Here is a 26,962-nt window from a genome sequence, read left to right as displayed (position 1 = left end):
AAAGTATGGTTTTGTCCAGCTTTATGCCCAGGAGTGGTATCACTGGATCATGTTGTAATTCTATTTTTAGTTTCCTAAGGAACCTCCATACTGTTCTGCAAAGTGACTGTAACAACTTAAATTCCCACCAGCAGTAAAGAGGGGTTCCCTTTTCTCCACATTCTCTCCAGCATTTCTCATCTGTGGACTTTTTAATGATGGCCATTCTGAGCAGTGTGAGGCCGTACCTTGTTGCATTTTGATTTGTATTACTCTAATAATTAGCGATGTTGGGTATCTTTTCAAGTACCTATAAACTTACTTTTGAAATCAGACTTAATTTACCTCACAGCTACTCTTGGAAAAATCACTTTCTCATCTTTTCCTCCATTTTTGAAAGAAACATGCCATTTACCTTTGGTGTTCTTAGCCTATTTGACACTGTCACAAAATTTCTGATGACTTTTTCCTCTACATTACAAAATTATTTCAATAATAATCATGACATGAAATGAATAATAGTAATAATGAAAAAGTTCTAGCAGTAAACTTAACTTATTGCAGTTCATATGTCTACACAGGCTTGTAATAAATATACAAATAAATTTACAGTATAGAATGGAAAAACAGTAAGAGAAGATGAAATTTAAATGTATCATCTTTTTTACTAAAAGGAAAAATCCTAAATGTCCATATCTGTTGGCCTATTGCAGTAACAGATAACATCCCAGTTTCTGTTTGCAGGCTTTAACTTTAGTGAATTTAACTATTTTGTAAAAATTGATCTTCTTTGCATATTCATGTTCTTTAGACAGCTTAACCAGATTTGTTAATCTGAATTTGTTCACAGTTGATCAGAGAGCCCTTTTTACTCATTTTATTTCAAAAAGAATTTTTCCCCCACAAGAAGCAATAAATAAACAACTAGCAAAACTCTTATAGATAACCATAAAATACAAACTTCATGAAATTCTATAAGTTGTCAGAACATCAGTGTCTGTACTTCTTTGATATGAATTTTTCAAATGTTTTCACCTTTGGATATTTTCCCCTGAAATATGTTTGTAAAAACAAATCATTAATGTAATCCATATTTTGTAACACTTTCTGAAATTTTATTTCTATAAAATAAGATAAAATGGTGACTGATAAGTCATTGACATTAATCCATTGCTTTACAACAATGAACAGAATTGAAGTATTAAGTGTTCTTCCTGTCTGCAATCATCGTGTGGTTATTATTACAAATGTACTTTTTAAATCTGAGAATATGCAATGCTAGAGGAATTGGAGGGTTTCCCTGATAGCTCAGTTGGTAAAGAATCTGCCTGCAATGCAGGAGACCCCAGTTTGACTCCTGGGCTGGGAGGATTCTCTGGAGAAGGAATAGACTACCCACTCCAGTATTCTTGGGCTTCACTTGTGGCTCAGCTGGTAAAGAATCCACCTGCAGTGCAGGAGACCTGGATTCAGTCCCTGGGTTGGGAAGATCCCCTGGAGAAGGGAAAGGCTATGCACTCCAGTATTCTGGCCTGGAGAATTCCATGGACTATATAGTCCATGGGGTTGCAAAGAGTTGGACATGACTGAGCGACTTTCACTTCATTTCACAGGAATTGGAGGCATGAACTATGCCTAATGTGACTTGGTTGATTCCTAGCTATAATGAACTTATTTCTGAAATGTGTACATGTATGTGTGACTAAATCTGTGTAAGTCCGGAGCGGATGCATAATTTGGGATTCTCTGAATTCAGCTCTATGTAGGTGATGTTTGTTAAAAAGAGTAAATGATAAAAGTTGCACTCATTTGAAGCTTGTGTATATATTACCAAAACTCAACAGTTACTGCAGTGTGTAGAACTTAGACCAAGAGTGGTCAGTAAACTTTGACCTTTGGGTTAAAGTTTTTCAGCTGTCTATTTTTATAATTATTTTTTTAAATTACCATTTTTTTTAACATATTGTCTAGGGAAAATGGCTGCTTTTATGCTAAATTGAGTAGAATTGAGTAACCACAACAGAGATCACGTGACCTACATGGTCTGAAATATTTACTATCTGACCTTTTACAAAAAAAGTTTGACAGATCCTGGTTTTGACTGACCAGAGTTTTTGGAGGGGAGCATATTTTTCCTGCCATTGTTTAGAATTGCTAGCCCAAGTTTGTAAAAAAAAAAAAAAAAAAAGCAAACAGATAACTTGTAGTTATTTCTTGTTGAGATTCCCTACAAATAGTGAATCTCTTATTGCCTGACCATTTGTACCACCCCATTTCAGTATTCCTTTGATTCATCCTGTAGTATTCTTGGGTTATTTTATTGAATGAAGGTCATACCTAAACACCAAGTAGGGTCTAATGCATAGCAAACCTCCCAGGATTATTAGTGTGCTTTCCCTTGCAAAAGCACATGACTGTAAATTATAAGGAGAGAGAGCCTAAAAATATAGATAGCAGAATTTTGGGTAAAATGTTGTAAGGCGCAGTGCACATACGCTTACAACATCCAGGTAAACCCTATATCCCTGAGGGCCAGGCAGGACGCAGTGTGTGATGGATAGCCGCTGAAATTTTAGATCACCCTCACTTACACCTGGGGCTTCCCGGGTGGCTCTGTGGTAAAGAATTTGCCTGCCACTACAGGAGGCACAGGAGACCCAGGGATAAGATCCCCTGGAGGAGGAAATGGCAACCCACTCCAGTGTTCTTGCCTGAAAAATCCCATGATCTGAGGAACCTGGCGGGCTACTCAGCCCAGTGGGTCAAAAAGAGTCAGACAGTACTGAGCAACTGAGCACACACACAGCTTCCACATAGTCCACTCCTTTATAAAGCTGAAATGTGATGTCAACCGTCTTTTGGTTTTTAATCTGTATTTCATATTGAACTATAATTGATTTACAATATCGTGTTAGTTTCAGGTGCACAGCAAAGTGATTCAGTTATTCATATACATGTATCTATTATTTTTCTAATTATTTCCCCATTTAGGTTATTACAGGATACTGAAGAGGTCCCTGTGCTATACAGTACGTGCTTATTGGCTATCTGTTTTAAATATATCAGTGTATATATGTCAGTCCTAACCCCTTTTTGATTAGACAACTCAAACTTTGGTTTGAAAGGAAAGAAGATTCTTGACTTTTTTTTTTTTAATGTCTTGCCAGTCTTCTATTTATCATCTTGTTTCATGTAATTTTCTTCTTCCCATTTATCTCTTTGAGTAATTCCTGAAGCTTGCAGTTGATTTCAGTGGGGATACAGGGTTCAAAACTGAAGTCTCTGTGTCGTTCACAAGTAACATGAGTTGAATCCACATTATATGTGAATATAGAACATCTCTTTAGATACAAATGATCTGTGTGTTCATTCCATTCTAATTCTCAACACTGTCAAAAAAGTAGCAATCTAGATCTGACCCTAGTCTCTAATTAAGGTATATGAGTGACATACAACATGTACCTTCCCCTTAAAGGAAGGAAATTTAACAGAGCTAGCTCAAAGCTTGGAGCTCATATCATCACAAAGGTGATTGCTTGGTTCAGCCTAAATTAAAACCCCTATTCATTGTTACAAGATTACATGCATTTTCTTAATATTTTGCGAAACACTGGTTGATTGCACTGTATTTTGTATAATCACATTTCAAGATGTAATTTGGCATTATTGGGACAATCAGTAAACTTGAGGTTTGTGTGATTGCTGACTTACTATGCTCTGGGTGGAAACGTTTGTTCTCTTACATTCTTTCCTTGTGGGTGTTGCTCTAACACTCACCTGTAGCTCTGCCTACCAAAAGCAATCACATTGCAAGCCCAGCCGCTTCAAAAACCTCAGTTTTATTTTTATGCATGAAACATAGACTTCTCATTAATTATTTCATTTGTTTAATTTAAGTAGCCCTTTGCATATGCAATAATAGGTGGCTGTGATGCCTCATCTTCTCTTACTCATTTTTTCTCCACTTTGTGACCCAAACATAAATCCGGTCATGTTAAAAACTGGTCATGTTTTATTTAGTCACTCATATCTCTTTCTGGAGAAGGCAATGGCACCCCACTCCAGTACTCTTGCCTGGAAAATCCCATGGACGGAGGAGCCTGGTAGGCTGCAGTCCATGGCGTTGCTAAGAGTTGGACACGACTGAAAGAATTCACTTTCACTTTTCACTTTCATGCGTTGGAGAAGGAAATGGCAACCCACTCCAGTGTTCTTGCCTGGAGAATCCCAGGGACAGGGGAGCCTGGTGGGCTGCCATCTATGGGGTCGCACAGAATCGGACATGACTGAAGCGACTTAGCAGTAGCAGCAGCAGCTTTTGAATATATTCTGTCTTTAAGAATGAAAAATTGTTCATTTCTATTATCAAATCACAATAAAGAATGAATATGTCACTAAAAACAAGTATGTTTGCAAAGGCATTGAAGGAAAAAGAAATGTCATCCTGGTTTAATACTAACAGCCCTGTCTTAGAACAGGACCTAGGCTTTATCTGGTACAACTTTGACTAAAACTTATGAAATGGTTGTAGAAGGATCTGTTTCTTGACTCCTGATGGAAGCCTTGCACCCCATCAAAGCTAGAGTGGTTGATAATGTGGAAGGTGGTGAATTAGATATGTCAAAATAATCTTGTCAATAAACTCATATTTCATTTGCAAATGGTAGACTGACCTATCGGGAGAAATTTATTGCAGTAAATTCTTCACACTCTTAAGTGACCTGAGAACTCAGGAAGTACTGATTTCCCAAACTTGATGGCCTGGTTTGTGACTTGGCTTGTGAGAATGCTCTAAAGAAAATTGAGTGCAAACAGGATTTCTCCAAGGGCAGACTAGTAAATTGGAAGATGGAGGAATTCACTTCACATGTCTTATTCTACCCAAGACCCCTGGAAAACTCAATGAACACTTTACTACTTTACTGTTAATAATTCAGTCATCTCTTGGGACATGAGAAGCATTTACACCAAGCCACCTGCTTTAGTCACATAGATGAAAACCCACATGTGACCCAGCATCCTGCTTATGTCTTGTGCTTAAAGAAACATTATCTGTGTGCACATTAATCCTGATAGAAGAGATCACCAACAGAGACCTACTGTGGAGCACAGGGAAATATACTCAATATTTTCTAACAACCTACAGGGGAAAAGAATTTGAAAGAGAAGACATATACAAATAACTGAGTCGCTTTGCTATATACCTGAAACTAACACTATGTTGTCAATCAACTATACTTCAATTTTTGTTTCTTTTTTTTTTTTAAAGAAGCATTATCTGGCAAAAAGCCTTAAATATACCCTCAGTGAGGGAGGGGAAGACTTTCTTCTGAGTATGTGAAAAATGGTGGGAGTGACATATTTCTAAAGCCATTAAATGCAGGATCCATTTGTTTCCACTTCTTTGGTTTCAGACATACACACTGATAAATAACAAGGTTCCTTTAACAATGATAAATGCTTGATTTCTTCAAAAATGTCTTTTATTGATATGTGTACTCTTTCAAGTCTCAAGAGAATAATATTTTGCTGCAAATCTAATCTATCTTAGCAGAGACACCAAAGGGAGATGGGGAAGAGAACTACAGAAAAAGATGTTGAGAAATAGCAGAATACTAAAAGTTCAGTTTAATTTCATTTTTTGCATGCAGAGGTCACAGTTTCAATGACAGCTGGTCACATGAGAGAAGTCTAATTTTGATATTCACCATAGTAAACTGTTATCCAAATTGATAGTTAATCATATGAAATTGATGATCTCTTTATGTTTTATAAAGATAAACTCCATGTATTTAAATATTCCATCAGCAATGCTGAATGAGCCTTGAGATCTGAGTATAATTATCCCTTTCTGATGGTGAGGATGAAGACTCAATCAATTTTATCCTCTAAGGATATACAAAGAAACATGTGATTTTTTTTGGGGGGAAGGGGTAGGGATTGAGTTAAAATCTCAGGCACTGATTCATTAAATGAAGAGACACTCTTATAAAAGGTTTAACAGAAATGTTCACTGTATAGAGAAGTTTGATGGGCTAGGTCAAGGGGGTTACATGTGTTCCATCTGTGCTGGTTTATTGATTCATTTAGAGAAATATGATGGAGGAAAGAGTAAGGGTTGGAGCAGTGGGGAGACCCTCATCTCATCAGAATCCTGAGAGCTGGTGGGGACACAACAGGACTAAGGATCAGCTGACCTCGGTTTTTGTCCCAGCACTGATTTTAGCTATGCAGGGTTGGACAAATCAATTTCCAAGCTTCTCTCCTCTCATCTATAAAATGTATGAGTAACCCCACATTTCCCCACCTCTTCCAGTACTTGGTAGTGTTCGAATCTCCTTCATGGATCACAGCCTTGTTGTGGTAAAAGAGTTTGTGTAACTCAGTGAAGCTGTGAGCCATGCTGTGCAGACCTGCCCAAGACAGATGGTTCAGAGTGAAGAATTCTGACAAAACATGGTCCACTGGAGGGGGAAATGGCAACCCACTCCAGTATTCTTGCCTGGAGAACCCCATGAACAGTATGAAAAGGCAAAAGATAGGACATCAGAAGATGAGCACTCCAGGTCAGAAGTGTCCAGTATACTCCTGGGGAAGAGCAGAGGGCAATTACTAATAGCTCCAGAAAGAATGACAGAGCTGGGCCAAAGCAGAAATGGAGCTCAGTTGTAGATGTCTGGTGCTAAAAGTAAAGTCTGTTGCTGTAAAGAAAACTATTGCATAAGAACCTGGAATGTTAGGTCCATGACTCAAGTTAAATCAGATGTGGTCAAGCAGGAGATAGCAAGATTGAACACTGACATCTTAGGAATCAGTGAACTAAAATGAATGGGAATGGGTGAATTTATCAGATGACCATTATATCTACAGCTGTGGGCAAGAATGCCTTAGAAGAAAACTACAGTTGCTCTCATTTCACATGCTAGCAAGGTTATGCTCAAAATCCTTTAAGCTATGCTTCAGCAGTACATGGACCCAGAACATCAAGACATACAAGCTAGTTTTGAAGAGGCAGAGGAACCAGAAATCAAATTGCCAACATTCGCTGGGTCATGGAGAAAGCAAGGGAATTTCAGAAAAAGAAAAAAACCTACTTCTGTTTCACTGACTATGCTAAAGCCTTTGACTTGTGGATAACAAAATCTATGGAAAATTATTAAAGAGAGATGAGAGTACCAGACCACCTTACCTGTTTCCTGAGAAACCTTTATGCAGATTAAGAAGCAAGAGTTAGAACCAGACATGGAACAATGAACTGGTTCCAACTTGTGGGAGGAGTATGACAAGGCTATATATTGTCACCCTGCTTATTTAACTATTATGCAGAATACACCATGCGGAATGCTGAGCTGAATGAATCACAAGCTGGAATCAAATTGCTGGGAGAACTACCAGCAACCTCAGATACACAGATGATACCACTCTGATGGCAGAAAGTGAAGAGGAACTTGATGAGGGTGAAAGAGGAGAGTGAAGAAGCTGGCTTAAAACTCAGCATTCAAAAAACTAAGATCGTGGCATCCAATTCCATCACTTCTTGGCAAATAGATGGGGAAAAAATGGAAGCAGTGACAGATTTTATTTTCTTGGGCTCTGAAATCACTGTTCACTGTAAGTACAGCAATGAAATTAAAAGACACTTGCTCCTTGCAAGGACTTCCCCGGTGGCTCAGATGGCAAAGAATCTGCCTGCAATGCAGGATACCTGCTCCTTGGAAAGAAAGCTATGACAAACCTAGATATCATATTAAAAAAGCAGAGACATTACTTTGCTGCCAAAGATCCATATAGTCAAAGCTATAGTTTTTCCAGTAGTCATGCACTGATGTGAGAGTTGGACCATAAAGAAGGCTGAGTGCTGAAGAATTGATGCTTTCAAACTGTGGTGCTGGAGAAGACTCTCGAGAATCCTTCTTGAGGACAGCAAGGAGATCATACCAGTCAATACTAAAGGAAATCAACTCTGAATATTCATTGGAAAGACTGATGCTGAAGCTCCAAAACTTTGGCCACCTGATACAAAAAGTCGACTCACTGGAAAAGACCCTGATGCTGGGAAAGCTTGAAGGCAAAAGAAGGAGGTGGCAGAGGATGAGATGGTTGATGGCATCACTGAATCAACAGACATGAATTTGAGCAAACTCTGGGAGATAGTTGAGAACAGAGGAGCCTAGTGTGCTACAGTCCATGGGGTGTTCAAGAGTCGGACATGACTTAGTGACTGAACAATAACAAAAGTGTTCAAATGAGGTTTCCAAATGGGGAAAGGGGTAGGGATAAATTAGGAGTTTGGGGTTAATATATACGCAGTCATATACCTATAATAGGTGGTCAATAAGAACCTACAGTATAGCACAGGGAACCCTACTCAACACTCTGTAATAACCTATATGAAAAATAATCTGAAAAAGAATAGATGTATTTAGACATATATATGTATGTATGTCAAGTAAATCACTTTTCTGTAAACCTGAAACTAACTCAATATTGTAAATCAACCATATCTTAATAAAAAGAATGGAAAAATTAAAAAGGCTTTGGAACCAATAAAAGGAGTCATTATGGGGACATATACTACTTTAGTGAAAGAACCAATCAAGACTCTGAAGACAGAAATCAATTATTAGTTTATTCTGAAAACTAATAGTGTGGAGATTATTTTAAAAATCACTCTAATAGAGTTCTGCAAGAAATGCACATGCAGATTACTAGAGAATTCACAAAAGTAAGAGCATATCTTTAGAACCACTGCCCTAGTTATATAATGAAATAGTAAAATAGTTTATACACACATATGTATATGTATTTACACACATATGTGTGCGTGTGTGTGTGTGTGTGTGTGTGTATGTCTTCCCTAAATTCCCACTGAATTTGAATTATCTGGATGGATTTCCACAGAGATACAATATCCGATTATCCCCTAATTTTCAAGATTTAAAATGAATCACAAAATGTGTCTGCTCCATTTCCCCTATACACAGCCAAGTGAGAACTTGGATAAATGCTACCAGTGGTTTGGAAATACCAGTCCTGTTTGAAATCCATGGCTGACCTCCTTTTTACTGTCCAGGGATGTGTACTGGGCCAGCCTCACAGAGTCGCTGCTTGGAGACAAGTGACAATTGCTTCAGATGGCCCAGGCTCCTCAAGCCACAGGGAAAACCAGTGACTGCAAACAATCAGCCAATTTCTTAGTTCTTGTTTGGGGAAAGGAACAGCTTGCCTTCCAAAGGCTTCCTGAATGAGAGCACATTCTTGATTAACCTGTTCACAACCTGCCAAGGTACCAGCTGTTGAGGAGAATAACTTGATGTTTCACACTGGCTATTAATGAAACTCAGAGCATTCTCAGAGGCCATCAGTTTTGAAAGAGAATTAAGAAGAAAAGTGGTGTTATTTGTATGCATCCCCATGAGAATGAATAGGATGTTTGTCTTTTATGTTGATTTCTTTATCCCTAGCAACTTAAAGTAAGACGTACATACAAGGCAGGTACTTGGTGAATTTTCTGTTAAAGAGTGAATGTGTGGCTATAAAATGGCAAAGGGTAACTCGGAGGGTAACATCACCAGCTGAGAGAGGGTCAAATCTGAAATTTAAGAAGAAAAGCACATTGCTCTCAGAGCATCAGCTCTGTTCCCAAGTTGCCTGGTCAGCTGCCCTTTCCAGACCATTGTCACCATCTTTAAAAGGAGAGGGTTGTACTGCAGCTGCTGCTACTAAGTCGCTTCAGTCATGTTCGACTCTGTGCAACACCACAGATGGCAGTCCACCAGGCTCCCCATCCCTGGGATTCTCCAGGCAAGAACACTGGAGTGGGTTGCCATTTCCTTCTCCAATGCATGAAAGTGAAAAGTGAAAGTGAAGTCTCTCAGTCATGTCCGACTCCTAGTGACCCCATGGACTGCAGCCCACCAGGCTCCTCTGTCCATGGGATTTTCCAGGCAAGAGTACTGGAGTAGGGTGCCATCGCCTTGTCCAGAGGGTTGTGCTAAGTGTCATTAAATCTCCTAGGTTCTCAGATCAAGCCAACTAGAATATGCATGACTGCGTTCAAGTTTGCTTTAAATCCCAGCGTCTCCCAAAGTAAGATGCAAATTCTTCTCAGATACACGATGCTCCTGAAATTGCTGAACATGTTTAAGTGAGATTTGAGGTCTGACATTTCTTGGCTGAAAGATATGATGAATTAACCTGTCATTATCTTGTGCAGACACCACGTGAGTTCTGCTCTCAGCCAGACACGTAGTGCTCCCTGACAGCGACAGAGATTTTTCACCCAAGCATATACTTTCTTCTGGTTTGTCTCATGAAGTCTTGTGCAGTCCCTCCCCAACTCCGTTAGTCTAACCACTGATTTTCATTCCACTTTGCTACGGGCAAGCTCATCTATCCAAGCTCCCCCAATATTCCTTACATTCTGGCTGCTGAGTATTTTATTTTAGTGTCCTTGCTTCCTGCTTTCCATCCTCTCCCCTCTCAATCTAGAAAGGAATATGTGTATGTGAAAGATTATGCAGACAGTTAGTGACTTTGAAAAATCAAGAACCCTGAACTTGTTATTCTCAGGCTTCCAATAAATGTGTCCCCGTCATCAGACTTTTTGCCCTCTCTTCCTCTGACCCTGGGTACCACTTCATTTTTCCATGTGGCAGCTTACTTTCTTCCACTTTGTCTTCCTCTTGCCCACAGATCCATGCAGGTGCCAGTCAGACCTTTGCCACAGCATCCCCCACCACCACACCGTGATTCCTGGCCTTTATTCTGCCTCTTCCCTTTATTTGACTCTTTTGAACCGTCAGGAATTTTCTGTCCTTTTTAATGGGCTGGAAGTTCTTTAAAGGCAAGGATAAATTAGGACTGTGTTCAGCTGCAAGTAACTGGAAACGGAATGCTAGTAATTAAATGAGAATGTGCTTTGTTTCCTCACATATCAGAGGTCAGTGACTGCTGGCAGCATGGCTTCTGCGCAACCATGCATAAGATCAGGGACTCTAGTTCTTTCTGTCTTTCTGGTTTACTGTTTTTAGTGTATCGCTGTTCATTATTCTCCTTGTGGCTGGATGGTGTCAAGAAGGCAGTAAGAGCTCTAGACATAACACCTAAAGGCTGGAGGAGGAGGAATGTCAGCCTTTTTTTTCTCTCTCCTTTTCAAAATGAGCAACTTTTTTCCAGAACTGTCCTCAGCAACCCCTACCTGCATTTCATGGTCATTTCTACCTTGAGACAGAGGCTAGCAAATTTGGAAGCAGAACTGCCCATTTATGTATAATCTGTGATGAACTGTTACTTGGGACCAGACATCTCTCCACCCTGAGCAAAACCAGGAATCTGTGAGCCAAGAAGCAAGGGAAGGCTGGGTGATCTTATCCATGATGACTTTTCCAATTTGACTTCTGTCTTCCCTCCATTAAGTGTCCTTCCACTGACCCCCTGCACAGATGTGAAACCTCCCATCTGAGACTAAATTTCTTTCATTACACCTCTGGTGATTCCTCTAATTCAATGTGTCAGCTATGTCTTTTTCTGCTTGTATGATATTTGTCATCCTCTCTCCATAATTTGTGAGGTATATTTTGAAAGACAAACATCCTCGCACTCCTCTGTTGTTGAATTTGTAACTTGGGATGAGTTACATCAGAATGTGTCTGTTTCCACCTGTCCGAATGGGAATGTTAGCACATTCCCATTATATGTTATATGGGTTATATGACCAGCCGGTATGAGAGAAAGTACTTAGGATGGCATCTGACACGCACACAGGATTCAGTGAGTGACAGTCCCCCTGCTGTGACCAATACCATTGCTATCAAACTCTATGGACCTCAGCTTCCCTGTTTGTAATAGAGAATGGGACAAGGTCATTTCTGTCTGTTTGTACTGCTTTTATATATTCCTTCAGAAAAATAATTCCTAGAGGACCCTTCACAGAGTAGAGTCTCAATAAATATTTGCTAAGTTGGATTGGCATATCTAAATAGCAGGCCAAATCCTCAGTGGGATTGTATGATGTGGAAGCTCTGACAGGATTGAATTTCAAACTTTAAATGCTTTCCTATTGCTTCTGCTTATTAGATGGGAGAGAATCTATAATCATTTGGGAGAGAAAACTATTTTTAATGGAAGCACTCTTTGGCCTGACTCCTGAAGTTTCTCTTGCAGTTATAGATTGCTTGCTACCACAGGCAGACAGAAAACTGACCAGTTTTTGCAGCTCCAAATTGAGAAGCAGATTGATTCCTGGGATGCTGGAATTATTTCCATGACCTCAGTGGCTTTAGTCCTCAAGCTCCTGACAGTGGGCTTATTCAGTCAGAGCTGACTTGTCGAGAAGGAAGCTGTCCTGGCTGTGACATGTCTCTCCATTTGCAACATGTATGATGATACTGTCCAATTTTCCCCACACCTTTGATCCCCTCCACAAATGTGAATTGGCAGTTGCAATGCCACCCAGCACTGCCAAACTCCAAGTGCTCTTTACACACAAATGAAATATCCCTCAGATGCTAGATTCTTAAACTCAAGGTGCTGAACCAATATTTTCTCAGATATAGATTGCTTATGTACTGTGGTGACTAACATCAGGTATGTAAGAGAGAGAAATCTGAATCCACTGTGAGCGATCACGCTAGAACACAAACCATAGAAAGTTCGCATCCAATAGGGCGGTAGCTTAAGATGAAAAAATTGGCTACATGTCACAGGGTGCTGGGTTATCACCATGAATGAGAAATAAGGTAACTGATATTCAAACGCCAGAAGTGCATGTGTGTGCGTGCGTGTGTGCCTGTGTGTTAGACCACTTCCTTTCTTGCTGGCACACACACAAGACCTGAATTGTTTTCTCTAAGTGGCCCATTTCTGGCAGGGCATGGTTGGTCTGAATTGGATGCTTGGTTTAAGTCACCTATGTGTGATATACGTACGTTTTTCATCCTGCCGCATTCTCCTGTGGATCTGAGCAAATGAAATGACTGTTTTTCCAGCAGGTACCATTCAAGTCTTCCAAGAGAAGATGATCAAAACAGCATGTTTCTCTCTCATCCTCTGTTTTTCCATTTCCCTTGCATTTTACATTTTAGCTTTATGAACACATCCATTCTCATTACCACATTAATAGCCAGTGTCTCTCCTCTGTTGAGTTGTTTGATTTTACTCACTGTGGGCAGTTCTCTGTAAGACAGGGTGAGCCTCTCAATTCTGCAGTCACGAAACTCCATGCATGGGTTCCCCTAGTGTGAATTGGCTGAGCCCAAAACCCACAAGTGCAGACCGCCCCTCCACTAATCATGGTGCCAAATGGAGTTTGCTCTGATTTGCTTAATCACTCAGCTGTAAATGAATCCTGATGAGAAGCTGACTTTCCATCCAGAATTATTCCCCTTCTCCTGCTGAAAAGGTGGTAAAGTGGCCATTTCTTTTCCACAGCAGCCCCAGAACACTTTGCTCGTGGTTTCATCCATCTCTACTGCCTGATATTTTCCAGATTTGGAGCCATTACAGCCTTGAGACTGTAGTCACCATTACCCAGGGACACTTCTCTAATTCTCTCTCTGCATCAGTGGAAACATTATGATAAAGTGCAACAATCCATCCCTCCCTTCTTTCTGTCTCACTATCCTAAATAAGTAAGTGTTAGTCATTCAGTCATGTCCTGCTCTTTGAGACCCCAGGGACTGTAGCTTGCCAGGCTCCTCTGTCCATGGGATTTACGAGGCAAGAATAGTGGGGTGGACTGGCATTCCCTTCTCCTGGGAATCTTTCCTACTCAGGGATCAAACCCAGGTCTCCTGCATTGCAGGCAAATTTCTTTACCATGAGAGCCACCAGGGAAGCCCTAAGAGTTCCCTAAAAATTTTTGGTGAGGATACCCATGCATAAATTCTTCTTCTATCTAAACTGGCTACAACCAATTGGGAGATACCTAAGAGGAGATCCAACCAGTCCATTCTAAAGGAGATCAGCCCTGGGTGTTCTTTGGAAGGAATGATGCTAAAGCTGAAACCCCAATACTTTGGCCACCTCATGCAAAGAGTTGACTCATTGGAAAAGACTCTGATGCTGGGAGGGATTGGGGGCAGGAGGAGAAGGGGACGACAGAGGATGAGATGGCTGGATGGCATCACTGACTCAGTGGACGTGAGTCTGAGTGAACTCCGGGAGTTGGTGATGGACAGGGAGGCCTGGCGTTCTGCGATTCATGGGGTCGCAAAGAGTCGGACATGACTGAGCGACTGAACTGAACACCAAGCGACCTGGAGAAGGAAATGGCAGCCCACTCTGGTATTCTTACCTGGAGAACCTCATGGACAGAGGAGCCTGGAGGGTCCATGGGGTCACAAAGAGTCAGACACGACTGAGCGACTGAACTGAACTGAACTGAACTGAAGAGAATATTTCTCAGAATCTGATCCCCTGGCTACCTGCAGCAATGTCACCTAGACCAGTGATCTCAAAATATGGTCCCTGACCTGCAGTATCAGTATCACCTGGGGACTTGTTAGAAATGCACATTCACAGGCCTCACCCAAACCTGCTGATGAGAACCTCTGGAGGCGAATGATACATTAGAATCATTGAGCTAAGTGTGTTAGTTGCTCAGTTGTGTCTGACTCTTTGTGACTGTAGCCTGCAAGCTTCCTCCGTCCGTGGGATTCTCCAGGCAAGTGTACTGAAGTGGGTTGCCGTTTCCTTCTCTAGGGGATCTTCCCGACCCAGGGATTGAACCCACGTCTTCTGCATTACAGGCAGTTTCTTTACTATCTGAGCCAGCATGATAAAGCTCTAGTTTAAAATTCAGATTCCTGCATCTGATTCACTACTTACTAAATAAGTATTCATTATAGAGAAGAATGGACAGTCAGGTAGGTATAGATTGGTTAGATAAACAGATGATACACACACACACACACACACACACACACACACTTGTTGTTGTTTAGTCGCCCAGTCATGTCCGACTCTCTGTGACCCCATGGACCTCAGCATGCCAGGCCTCCTTGTCCCTCACCATCTCTTGGAGTTTGCCCAAGTTCATGTTCTTTGCATTGGTGATGCCGTCCAACCATCTCATCCTCTGACACCTTCTTCTCCTTCTGCCCTCAATCTTTCCCAACATCAGGGACTTTTCCAGTGAGTCATCTGTTTGCATCAGATGACCCAAACTACTGACACTTAAGCATCAGTACTTCCAGTGAATATTCAAGTTTGACCTCCCTTAAAATTGACCGGTTTGATCTCCTTACTGTCCAAGGGAATTTTGGGCGCTTTCTCCAGCACCACAGTTCAAAGGCATCAATTCTTTGGTGGTCTGCCTTCTTTATGGTCCAGCTCTCAAAACTATGCATGACCACTGGAATGACCATATTGTCCACTTGACAATATGGACCTTTGTTGGTAGAGTAATGTCTCTGCTTTTCAACATATTGTCTAGGTTTGTCATTGCTTTCCCACCAAGATGCAATCCTTTTCTGATTTCATGGCTGTAGTCACCATCCGCAGTGAGTTTGGAGCCCAAGAAGAGGATCTCTGTCACTACTTCCACCTTGTTCCCTTCATTTGCCGTGAGGTGATGAGGCTGGATGCCATGATCTTAGTGTTTGGCTTTGTTTTGTGTGTGTGTGTTTTAATATTTAGTCTTAAGCCGACTTTTTCACTCTCGTCCTTCACCCTCATCAAGAGGCTCTTTAATTCCTTTTCACTTTCTGCCATTAGAGTGGTATCATCCGCATATCTGAGGTTGTTGATGTTTCTCCTGCCTGTCTTGAGTCCAGCTTGTAAGTCATCCAGCCCGGCATTTCTCATGATGTGCTCAGTGTATAGGTTAAATAAACAGGGTGACAGCAGACGGCCCTGTTGTATTCCTTTCTTGATCTTGAACCAATCAGTTGTTCCGTACAGGGTTCTAACTGTTGCTCCTTGACCCAGAAGACAAGTTAGACGGTCTGGTATTCCCATCTCTCTAAGAGTTTTCCATAATTTGTCATGATCCACACAGTCAAAGTCTTTAGCATAGGTGATGAAACAGAGATAGACATTTTTCTGAAATTGTCTTGCTTTCTCTATAATCCAGTGAATGTTGACAATGTGATCTCTAGTTCCTCTTCCTTTTCTAAATCTAGCTTGAACATCTGAAAGTTCTTGGCTCACATAATGCTGTGGCCTAACATGCAAGATTTTAAGAATGACTTAACTAGCTTGGGAGATGAGTGCAATTGTCTGATGGTTAGCACATTCCTTGGTACTACCCTTCTTGGGAATTGGAATGAGCATTGACCTTTTCCAATCCTGTGGCCACTGCTGGGTCTTCCAGATTTGCTGACATAATGAATGCAAAACCTTGATGGCATCCTTCTTTAGGGATCTGAATAGTTCTGCTGGAATTTCATCGCATCCACTAGCTGTATTAACAGCAGTGCTCCTTAAGGCCCACTTGACTTCCCACTCTAGAATGTCTGGCTCTGTGTGACTAACCACACCATCATAGTAATCCAGTTCATTAAGATCTTCTTTATCCAGTTCTTCTGTATGTTCTTTCCATCTCTTCTTGATCTGTTCAGCGTCTACTAGGTCTCTACAATTTTTATCCTTTATCGTGTCCATCTTTGTGTGCAATGCTTTCTTGATGTTTCCAGTTTTCCTGAGGAGATCTCTAGTCTTTGCCTTTTGCTGTTTTCTTCTATTATTAAGCATTGCTCATTGAGGAAGGCTTTCGTGTCTCTTATAGCTGCGTTTTGGAACTCTGCGTTTACTGGGAGGTATTTCCCCTCTCTCCCTTGCTTTTCGCTTCTCTTTGTTCTTCCACTTTTTGTAAAGCCTCCTCAGGTGACCACTCTGCCTGCTTGCTTTGCTTTTCCTTTGGGATGGCTTTATTCACCTCCTCCTGTGCAGCATTATGGACCTCCGTCCATAGTTCTTCAGGCAAACTGTGAACTAGACTAGTCCCTTGAACCTATTCATTACCTCTGCTGCAAATTCGTACAGGATTTTATTTAAGTCATACCTGGCTGGCCTATTGTTTTCCCTGGTTTTCTTTGGTTTAAGCCTGAATTTTGCTATGAGAAGCTGATGATCTGAGCCACAGTCACCTTCAGGTCTTGTTTTTGCTGGCTGTATACAGCTTCTGCATCTTTGGCTGCCAAGAATATAATCAATTCGATTTTGGTATTGACCATTTGGTAATGTCCATGTATAAAGTCATCTCTTGTGTTGTTGAAAAACAGTGTTTGCTATGACTAGTGCATTCTTTTGGCAGAATTCAGTTAACCTTTGCCCTGCTTCATTTTGTTCTCAAAGGCCGGACTTGCCCATTACTCCAGGTACATCTTGACTTCCTACTTTTGCATTCCAATCCCTGATGATGAAGAGAACATCTTTTCTTAGGTGTTAGTTCTAGGAGGTCTTCTAGGTCTTGACAGAACTGATCACCTTCAGCTAATTTGGCATCGGTGGTAGGGGCATAGACTTGGATTACTATGATTTTGAATGGCTTGTATTGGAAATAAACTAAGATCATTCTGTCATTTTTGAGGTTGCACTCCGCTACTGTATTTTAGACTCTTTTGTTGATTATGAGGGCTACTTTGTTTCTGCTATGGTATTCTTGCCTACAGTGGTAGATATAATCTTCATCTGAATTAAATTTGACCATGCCCATCCGTTTTAGTTTGCTGACTCCTAGGATGTTGATGTTTATTCTTAGCATCTCCTGCTTGACCATGTCCAGTTTTCCTTGATTCATGGACCTAACATTCCAGTTCTATACACTACTGTTCTTTGCAGCATCAGACTTTTGTTTCATCCCCAGACACATCCATGACTGAGGGTTGTATCCACTTTGGCCCAGCTGCTTCATTCATTCTGGGGCTATTGGTAATTCTCCTCAGCTCTTTCCCAGTAGCATAGTGAACACCTTCAGACCTGGGGAACTCATCGTTTGGTGTCATATCTTTTTGGCTTTTTATACAGTCCATGAGGTTCTCACGGCAAGTATACTAGGGTGGTTTGCCATTCCCTCCTCCAGTGGATCACGTTTTGTCAGAACTCTCTGCTATGACCTGTCCATCTTGGGTGACTCTGCATGGCATGACTGGTAGCTTCATTGAATTATGTAAGCCCCTTTGCCACGACAAGGCAGTGATCCATGAAGGGGACATGTGTACGCACACATGCACACACATATATATAAATACACACACACACACACATATATGTGTGTAAATTTAAGTTTTACTTTGAAATTTTAAATTTATAGAAGAGTTATAAAGAAAATTCCCACAGACCCATCTAACAAATGTTAATACTTTAAATAACTAGTTTATCACAATTGAGAAATCAACAATGCAAAAATACTCTAAACTACAGACATTTAAACTTCACCAGTTTTTGCATGAATGTCTTTTCTCTGTCCAAGGATCCAATCCAGTTTCCCATGTCTAAGTCTTGTGTCTTGTGACCTTGACAGTTTTGAAAAGTGCAAGTCAGGAATTTTGAAAAGTAGAATGTCCCTCAATTTGGATCTTCCTGACATTTTTTCATGGGTAGATGAAAGTTATGGATTTGGGGGAAGAATGACATTCAAGTGGGGCCACCCTTATCACACCCTCTCAGGGTGACTTAGCACTAGTGATCTTAACTTAGTGGTCCAGTTACAGTGGGTTTCTCCACTATTCAGTTATTCTTTTTCCTTTGCCATATTCTTAAGAAGTGAGGCACTAAGTCCAGACTACATTTAAGGGCAAAAACATTATTCTCCACCTCTTCAAAGGAAGAGTATCGAAGAAGTTGTAGGCATATGTTTAAACTATCTGAATGACTGGTAAACATTTGGAGCAAGACTCTTTTAAGCTGTATAAATGTTCACTGTCTTCTTAGAGTTTCCCATCCTTATTTTAGCATTCATCAGTGGACCTTGCATGCAGCAGTTTTTCCTCTAATGCTCTAACAGTGATAGTCTATCCTCCTTATTTGATTCTCCTTATCCTTCAACACTTGTTAGTTTGGATTTTTCTGTGAAGAAGATTCATCCCATCTTTCCGATTTATTGATTGACTTGGTCATTTTTAATAGTATGGATTCCTGAGCATGTATTGTAGTTTTTGGATAGTCACTAATTACCATCATTATTTATTTTGTTGCTAACATTATTCTAGCTTTGTTCACTGGGATCTCTCTTAAGTTGGTTCCTATGTCGTATTGACCTCTCCCCCTTTACTGTTTATTTTTTCTCTTTTGTGAACTTCTTATTGCCTGACATTGTCTTTTATATGCTTCCCCTCAACTTGAGAATCACTCATTTCTCCAAAAGACCTTTGGTTGAAAGATGGTATTTCAAAACCAGTATCACCAGGTGTGTTTGCTGCTGTGGAGTATCATTATTTCTAGACTCTCTCACCGGATAGTAGTAGGGTCCATGTGTATATATGTATATAACCCATGTGTACATGGATTTATGTATAAAATGACCCATCCATGGAAGGATCTTGCTATAAACCATGAGTTTACACTATATCTAACTCTTCCTCACACCACATGGTCCATTCTTTCCACATTCTTGTTTATATATAAATTCTTTCTCTCTCTCTGAGAAACCTGCCTCCCCTTATCTACAATTCATTTCCTGTTTTGTTCGCCTTGAGTATGGAAAGCTGTTCCAGTATTGCTAACTCCTGTGAAAATTTTACAAATCCAAGTACCATTTTATGTGCAGTTCTTGTCTTTATCCTTAGTTGCTGGTTGCACACTATTTTAAAAAGTTGCTTAGGCCAACTCCCCTTCCACCCATCCCCTTCAGTGAAATGCTCTGGAACATTCTTAATGCCATTCATCTCATTTGTCACAGTCCACATCTCGTAATATCTTGGTTGATTTTGCATATAGTAAAGTCCGGTTGTTGTGACACATCGTTCTTCGGGTTTTAACAAGTGGATAGAGTAGATTTCTGCATCCCATACCATACAGACTGCACGCACTGCCCAGCGGTCCTTGTGCAGTCCCTGTGTGGTCAACCCCTCCTCTCGCTCCTAAATCTGGACATCCACTAATCTGTTTCCCAACCCTATGATTTTGCTTTTTTTTCCCCCTGGAATGTCATATGAGTAGAATTATGTAATATGTACTCTTTTTGGTTTGACCTTTTCACTTAGCAAAATGCATTTTTGAACCATTCATGTTCTTCTGAGAATCAGTAGTTGCCTTTTGTTGCTCAAAAATTTCCTATCACCTGCATGGGCTATGGGTCATTTATCCATTCACCTGTTAACAGATGTCTTATTGTTTTCAGTTTTAGTGATTAGGAATAAAGTTTCTACAAACATTTTGAGCACATTTGTGTGAACATAACTTTTCAGTTCACTTGGAAAAGCACCTAGCCTCGGAACCACTGCTTTATATGTTAACTCTATATTTAACATTTAATGCCAACCTGTTTTCCAGACTATTTGTACCATTGTGTGTTTCTACCAGTGATGAATGAACATTTCTGTTGCTCTGCATCTTCTCCAGAATTTGAAATTTTCATTGTTTTTAAAAGATATTTTAGGAGTTATGTAATAATATACCATTGTGGCCTTTTCTGCCTTTTGGGAAGTGAGTTATTTAACTCTTCTTTGTCTTATTTATTAAAGTGGAAGCTTAGGTTACTGATTCTGTGTGTTTCTTCTTTACTAACTTAAGTGTTTGATTATATCTATTTTCCTGTAAACATCAGTCTAGCCATAATCTATACATTCTGAGATGTTACAGTTTAGTTTTCATTTAGAGATATTTTAAAATTTCTTGGTACTTCCTCTTTGACCCATGGGTTATTTAAATGTGTGCTGTTTAATTTCTAAGTGTCTGGAGATTTTCCTGTTATCTCTGTGTTATTCATTTCTAGTTTGATTCTCTTATGGTCTGAGGTCATAAGGTTCTTTTAAATTTGAGGGTATTTTTCTCTTTTATGACCCAGAAGATGGTCCAGCTTCATGAATGTTCCATTTTCACTTGAAAATAATGTGTATTCTTCTGTTGTCCTGGGGATTATTCTGTAAATGTCAATTAGGTCAAGTTGGCTGACAGTGTTGCTGTACTTAATAGGACCATTGGTGACTTCAAGCACACTGAAGGTTGAGAGCCACTTACAGAGAGCTGACACTGATTAAGTACAATGGATTAAAATGTAATGGAGGCTCACTTCTGGATTAGAGTTTATATTTTTCTATATTTATGGAAACCTGGTAGCATCCGCACAGTTGTCCATGCTTTGGATATAAGCTCATTGGTTACGGGCATCTCCAGGTTACAAAGAGAACAAAGCTTTCCTCTTGTCTCTGCCCCTAGGCCTTCTGCCCATTGGATGACCTTTGAGGCTTGACCTCCAGATATCCTCTCTACCCCTTTTGCCTATACCAGTCTTTCTTAAGGTGTATACAACACTACATCAGGGAGTAACTACTAAGCAAGAGTTGGGGTAGTGAGGAGGATATCAGTTGCTTCGTAAATGGCTGCGTATTGATAGCATGACAGCCTTGAGAAGTCTGCAGTAAATACATCTATTTATTTATTTAATCAGATGGTGACTGCAGCCATGAAGTTAAAAGACGCTTACTCCTTGGAAGGAAAGTTATGACCAACCTATATAGCATATTCAAAAGCAGAGACATTACTTTGCCAACAAAGGTTCGTCTAGTCAAGGCTATGGTTTTTCCTATGGTCATGTATGGATGTGAGAGTTGGACTGTGAAGAAGGCTGAGCACCGAAGGATTGATGCTTTTGAACTGTGGTGTTGGAGAAGACTCTTGAGAGTCCCTTGGACTGCAAGGAATCCAACCAGTCCATTCTGAAGGAGACCAGCCCTGGGATTGCTTTGGAAGGAATGATGCTAAAGCTGAAACTCCAGTCCTTTGGCCACCTCATGCGAAGAGTTGACTCATTGGAAAAGACTCTGATGCTAGGAGGGACTGGGGCCAGGAGGAGAAGGGGACGACAGAGAATGAGATGTCTGGTTGGCATCACTGACTCGATGGACGTGAGTCTGAGTGAACTCCGGGAGTTGGTGATGGACAGGGAGGCCTGGCATGCTGCGATTCATGGGGTCGCAAAGAGTAGGACACGACTGAGCGACTGATCTGATCTTATCTGATTTATTTAATCCCCTTCTCTTCCAACATGAAATGGGCAATGCTAACCACCTTTAAGGTTTTTAAGATCAGGTAACATACATAAAGCACATTATTTGTAGCCTGAGTATATAGCATATAGTCAAAAAAATTCATTACTGTGATTTATAATAGTTGATCTTTTTCTTATTGTTGTTTTATTTTTTTGATTTATTCCATTGTCTGTGAGCTTGAAAAGTTGAGATGGATATGAAGGAGGAAAATTATGAGACTGTAAACACCAGAAAAGTAATAGAAATTGACATGAGTTTTATCTCTTAGAGTACTTTTCTTTAATATATATATTGTAGCTGACTGTGGTTTTCTTGTAGCATATAATGTTCATTTTAAAGGCCTCCCATCCAGTTTGTCTCCCTAAACCTACCTCCCCAGAATCACTATCATTGGTATTCCTGGGCATACCTGGCTGTTTCCAAGTACCTTGAGGCTATGCCATACCATGGAAGGCATGCCAAGTATGAATGACCGCTCAGGACTCAGCTTACTAGCCTAAGCCTTCCTCATTCAGCAAGATCACCAAGGAAGAGCTGTGTACTCAGAATTCATAATTCCCTCCTCCCTGTCTACTTTCCCTGGTTCCTTTGGTATTTCTTCAGGAACTTAATTGACATTCTGCTTTCTTTTCTTGAACAGGTGGGCTCTGCATTGCCCAGTCCGTGAGAATCCCCCAGGAACGCAAAGACAGGACTATTGACTTTGACAAAATTATCAAGCAGCTCCTGGACACCCCCAACTCCAGGGCCGTCGTCCTTTTTGCCAACGATGAGGATATCAAGTAAGGCTGCCTGGTGAAATTCATTAACATGCATGTTGTAGTTTAGGAGACGGAAAGAATCGAGTGCTGGCACAGAAAGGGAGAAGATAACATAGAATCAAATTGCTAATTACACGGTGGCAAGGTCCGTTCGTGCTTTCTACCCCTACAGAAGAAGTCAGAGCGAACCGTGGAAGCAGCAGCCTGTTGCTGCCATGAATTTCCCCCTCATATTTGCTAAAGAACTGCTTTCAGTTACTTGTAAAAGGAGAAAACCACTGGACTTTGCAAAGGTTCTTTTACTAAAAATATATATACGCATGTGACAGACTTTTATCTAAAGAATAGTTCTTCTAATGTATAAGAAAACATGCCTTATATTTCTGGAAGTATTGCTTCTGCTTTGGACTTTGTATGTTCAAAACCAAGCTGGTCATGTGTCTGCATTCTCCAGTCCACGTTTTCTTCTGTCTCTTTACCTTGATGCTCTTTGACGTCAAAAATCTGAGTACAACCTTGACTTTCCCTTTTAGCTCATGACTTGCATTGTTGGCCAAGCCATGGGGTGCTAACCTTTGAAATTGTTTAGAGAATACAGATTTGCCCTGTGTTGTTTCCTGACCACTGCCACCTTCGTCCTGAATCCTTAACATTTTTTTTTTTAGAACAAACAGTAATTACCACTGATTTAAAAAATCAAAACGTGTTGAGAAATCTAGAAATGAAAAAAAGTTGGATTCATTTTGTCCTCTAGCTAACAGGTTCTCCTTTCCAGATGCGAATAATAACTGTGTATTTTGTAACTTTTGTATTTTGTAATGCCACTGTGTATTTTGTGATATTTGTGTATTTTTCTAGAGGCAGTGTGTGAATTTTTACACAAATGGTGGAACACTGTGTTATCTTCTACCCCTGCTCTCACCTTGGCTTACTCTTTCATCAGGGAGGTCTCCGAACATCAGTACTTTTCAACAGCCACACAGAATTTCATTTTATGTATTTGCTGTAATTTATCTATCCTCTCTCTTACTGACTGACATTTGGTTACAGAATTGTGTGATTATTAGGGGCTTCCCTGGTGGCTCAGATGGTAAAGCGTCTGCCTACAATGCAGGAGACCCGGGTTTGATCCCTGGGTCGGGAAGATCCCCTGGAGAAGGAAATGGCAACCCACTCCAGTACTCTTGCCTGGAAAATTCCATGGACAGAGAAGCCTGGTGGGCTACAGTCCATGGGGTCACAAAGAGTCAGACACGACTGAGTGACTTCACTTTCACTTCTTCTTGTGCAATTATAAATTACCTTGTGGTAACCATTGTTTTCCACAAATCTGTGTGTGCCACAATATGACATTAATGTGCACACCCTTTACAATGTATGGATACATTAACATAATGCAAATAATAATACATAAATATATTACTTTTTGTATTAATAACTATTTAAAACATAAATTCCTGGAAAAGGAGCTTCCAGGACAAAGATGTGTGCTTTCTTAAATGTGAATATTGTCTTCCAAAGAGGTGGTGTCACTTTACACCTCTGCAGATGGAAAAGCTCTGTTTGGATTTTTTAACCTTTTGTCTTATAGTTCAAATAATAACTAATTTAATTTGAAAGTGAGCATCTTATATGAAGGGCAAAGTTGAAGGGTCCAGGCCATTACCACCCCCCTCCACAACCAGTCGGCCAGTCCTGTGTCTCCCTTCCTTGTGTGGCCTCCATGCTCCCCCTGAGTCCACCCATCTTCCCAGCCCTGAGCTCTGACTGTGGGTGGCAGGACTATTAAATGAGAAGAGCATTAAACCTCAAGTCAAGATACCTGAGGGTTTTTTTTTTTTTTTTTGCAATGACCACTGTCTCACCTTGGGCAAGTCCCATCCCACACCCTACTTCTCCAGCTCTTTGAGGTCTCAGTTTTCCCATCAGTAAATCCATTTGCACTCTTTCTATGATAATCTGGACTTCTACTTTTCTAACCTTATTTCATTCCATGCCCCCCTCATGGTTTGTGTGCTGTAGGTGAGGGCGCCCTTGTGTTTCTTCCTTCCCAGGGTTTTGCTCATTCTCTTCCCGCTTGCTGGAATGCTTCCCTTCCCCACGTCATCATTCCAGTGCTGTCAGTAGCGTTGCTTCTGAAAGATGTCTCCAAACAGTGTAGCTTTGGAAAATTTGTCATAACAGCTTGGTTGCATGGTTAATGTCACTGAGGGCATTCTGTACTCTTGGATCATGTAATTGGAGTCTATATTCTCCACTAGTCTGCATGCATCATTAAGATGGAGGTGATGCCCCTTCTGACTTCCTTTCATATCCTTAGCCCCTAGCACATTGCTCGGTTAGTGGTGGACGCTCAGTACACATCACTGAATGAATGTATGCAGTGCCCAGAGCAGTGTCCGCTATTTAAGTACAAGCCTCTCTCTCTGAACTTCATGATGCTTTAAAATACAGTCCTGTTTTTGCATGTAGACCCCACCTTCATGCACCCAGTTCTCCACCTAAGATGCATGACTGACACATCAGTGTACCTTAACAGCTCCTCCATCATGGTCTTGGCTCGTGGTGTTTCTTCTTTCCTTCTCTACCTGTTGAAATTCTGTTTTTCAGACATGCCCTTTTCCGTGAAACCATTTCTGTCACGCCTTAAATGTGTGTTTGTCTCCTTACAAAACACTGATTCTGCTGCTCTTAGGGCATTTTCTGCCATACTTTGTGATTTAGTTATTCAAGGCACTTTGTTTTTATGACATGACTCTTTCTCTTTTTTTTTGCTCCAGATTTGTCAACTCATACTTCTCTTAATCATCTCATATATGATTTTCATACATATTTTGTGCATTTCAAAATATGTCATATGTTGATAAAGGTGGCCCCGTGTTCACTTTCATGTACATGGCACTTAAAAGATTTGTTACTAATACCTATGATGCCTAATTGGTCATAATATCCTTGATTTGCAGATTGTGTGAGGTTTTAATTGGCAGTGTTAAAAGGTATATAGTCAGCTCAATAGCTGTGCTTATCATTTTTTGCATGGGGATTTGTGTGTTGGAACCATTGTGTACTATGACTCACAGAAGTGATAGCAGTAATAGTTCTTGGCTACAGTAATAAAAATCAAGTGCATATCTTCCAAAACAGGAGCTTAAGCCCACTGATGTCTGATAACCCACAATGTTATGTTATTTCTTTTCTCAGAAGATTTACACTGTAGATGGGAAATTTGGAGATTTCTTAGAACATTAACTTCAAATACTTTGCCAGAGAATACCAGTGAGAAGACATTAATATCTAGATTTTGAAGCTAAGATAAATGCTCAATTGTTATGGGTATTGATAATTTGAATGTTAGACAAGAGTGTATTCTGTTCCTGAGATACTTTTTTTTCTGATTATAAAAGTAATATTACCTGGCTATTTTACTCCATTGGAAACTAATGGAAATATTTTTGTTGTTGCATTTTAATAAAAGGAATTCTACCTTTACTCTGCCCCTGATTATCTAAAAAAAATGAAAGGTTAGAGAGAATAATCACAAACCATGATTGTAAGTAACCCCCTATGACACTTAATATCTTAACACTCGGAGATAACCACTAATAAAATTCCTGTTAAACATTTGCAGTTATTTTATTCTAAAAATTTTCCCTAGTGGATTCAGATTCACACAGAGTTTGATATTCTATTTTTTGCAGTTCACATCTCACTTTCAATACTATAATATGTTTAAACAGTTTAATCTTATTTCTCTTAATAAATTAACCCACATTTTTATGTAAGCATATTAAGGTGAATTTTTTTTTTCTTTTTGTATGGGTTTGTCTTTCTTACTTTGTTTCAGTTGGATTCTCCGCATCCTTTTCATACTTCATCAGTAGGTTCTCAATGAATTGTCATTAACAATGAATTACCTATTATCCATATTTTTCTGTGCTCTCATACAACCCTATACTTTTTTTTTCATGGAATGTTAATATGCATCTATTCATTTATGCAGGCCAGTTTTCATTATTGTAAGAAATGACTAATCATTTGCAGTATTTTTAATTTGACTTTTTTTATTCT

The 26,962-nt window shown here is 40.1% G+C and overlaps 1 protein-coding gene across 4 annotated transcripts in view; it reads left to right on the top strand.

Annotated features, from left to right (window-relative positions):
* GRM7 (glutamate metabotropic receptor 7) overlaps positions 1-26,962 on the top strand; it is a 939,830-nt gene that overhangs the window by 451,210 nt on the left and 461,658 nt on the right. For all 4 annotated transcript variants that reach the window (XM_086366610.1, XM_086366609.1, XM_086366608.1 and 1 more), the window contains exon 3: positions 22,774-22,915. In XM_086366610.1, coding sequence (XP_086222736.1) covers positions 22,774-22,915 — 142 coding nt within the window. The remainder of the gene's footprint in view (positions 1-22,773; positions 22,916-26,962) is intronic.

Source organism: Bos grunniens, chromosome 22, assembly GCF_055505025.1.
Source record: "Bos grunniens cultivar Pamir isolate PY7600 chromosome 22, Bosgru_T2T1.0, whole genome shotgun sequence".
Lineage (NCBI taxonomy): Eukaryota > Metazoa > Chordata > Mammalia > Artiodactyla > Bovidae > Bos > Bos grunniens.
This window is presented reverse-complemented; position numbering and strand designations above follow the sequence as displayed.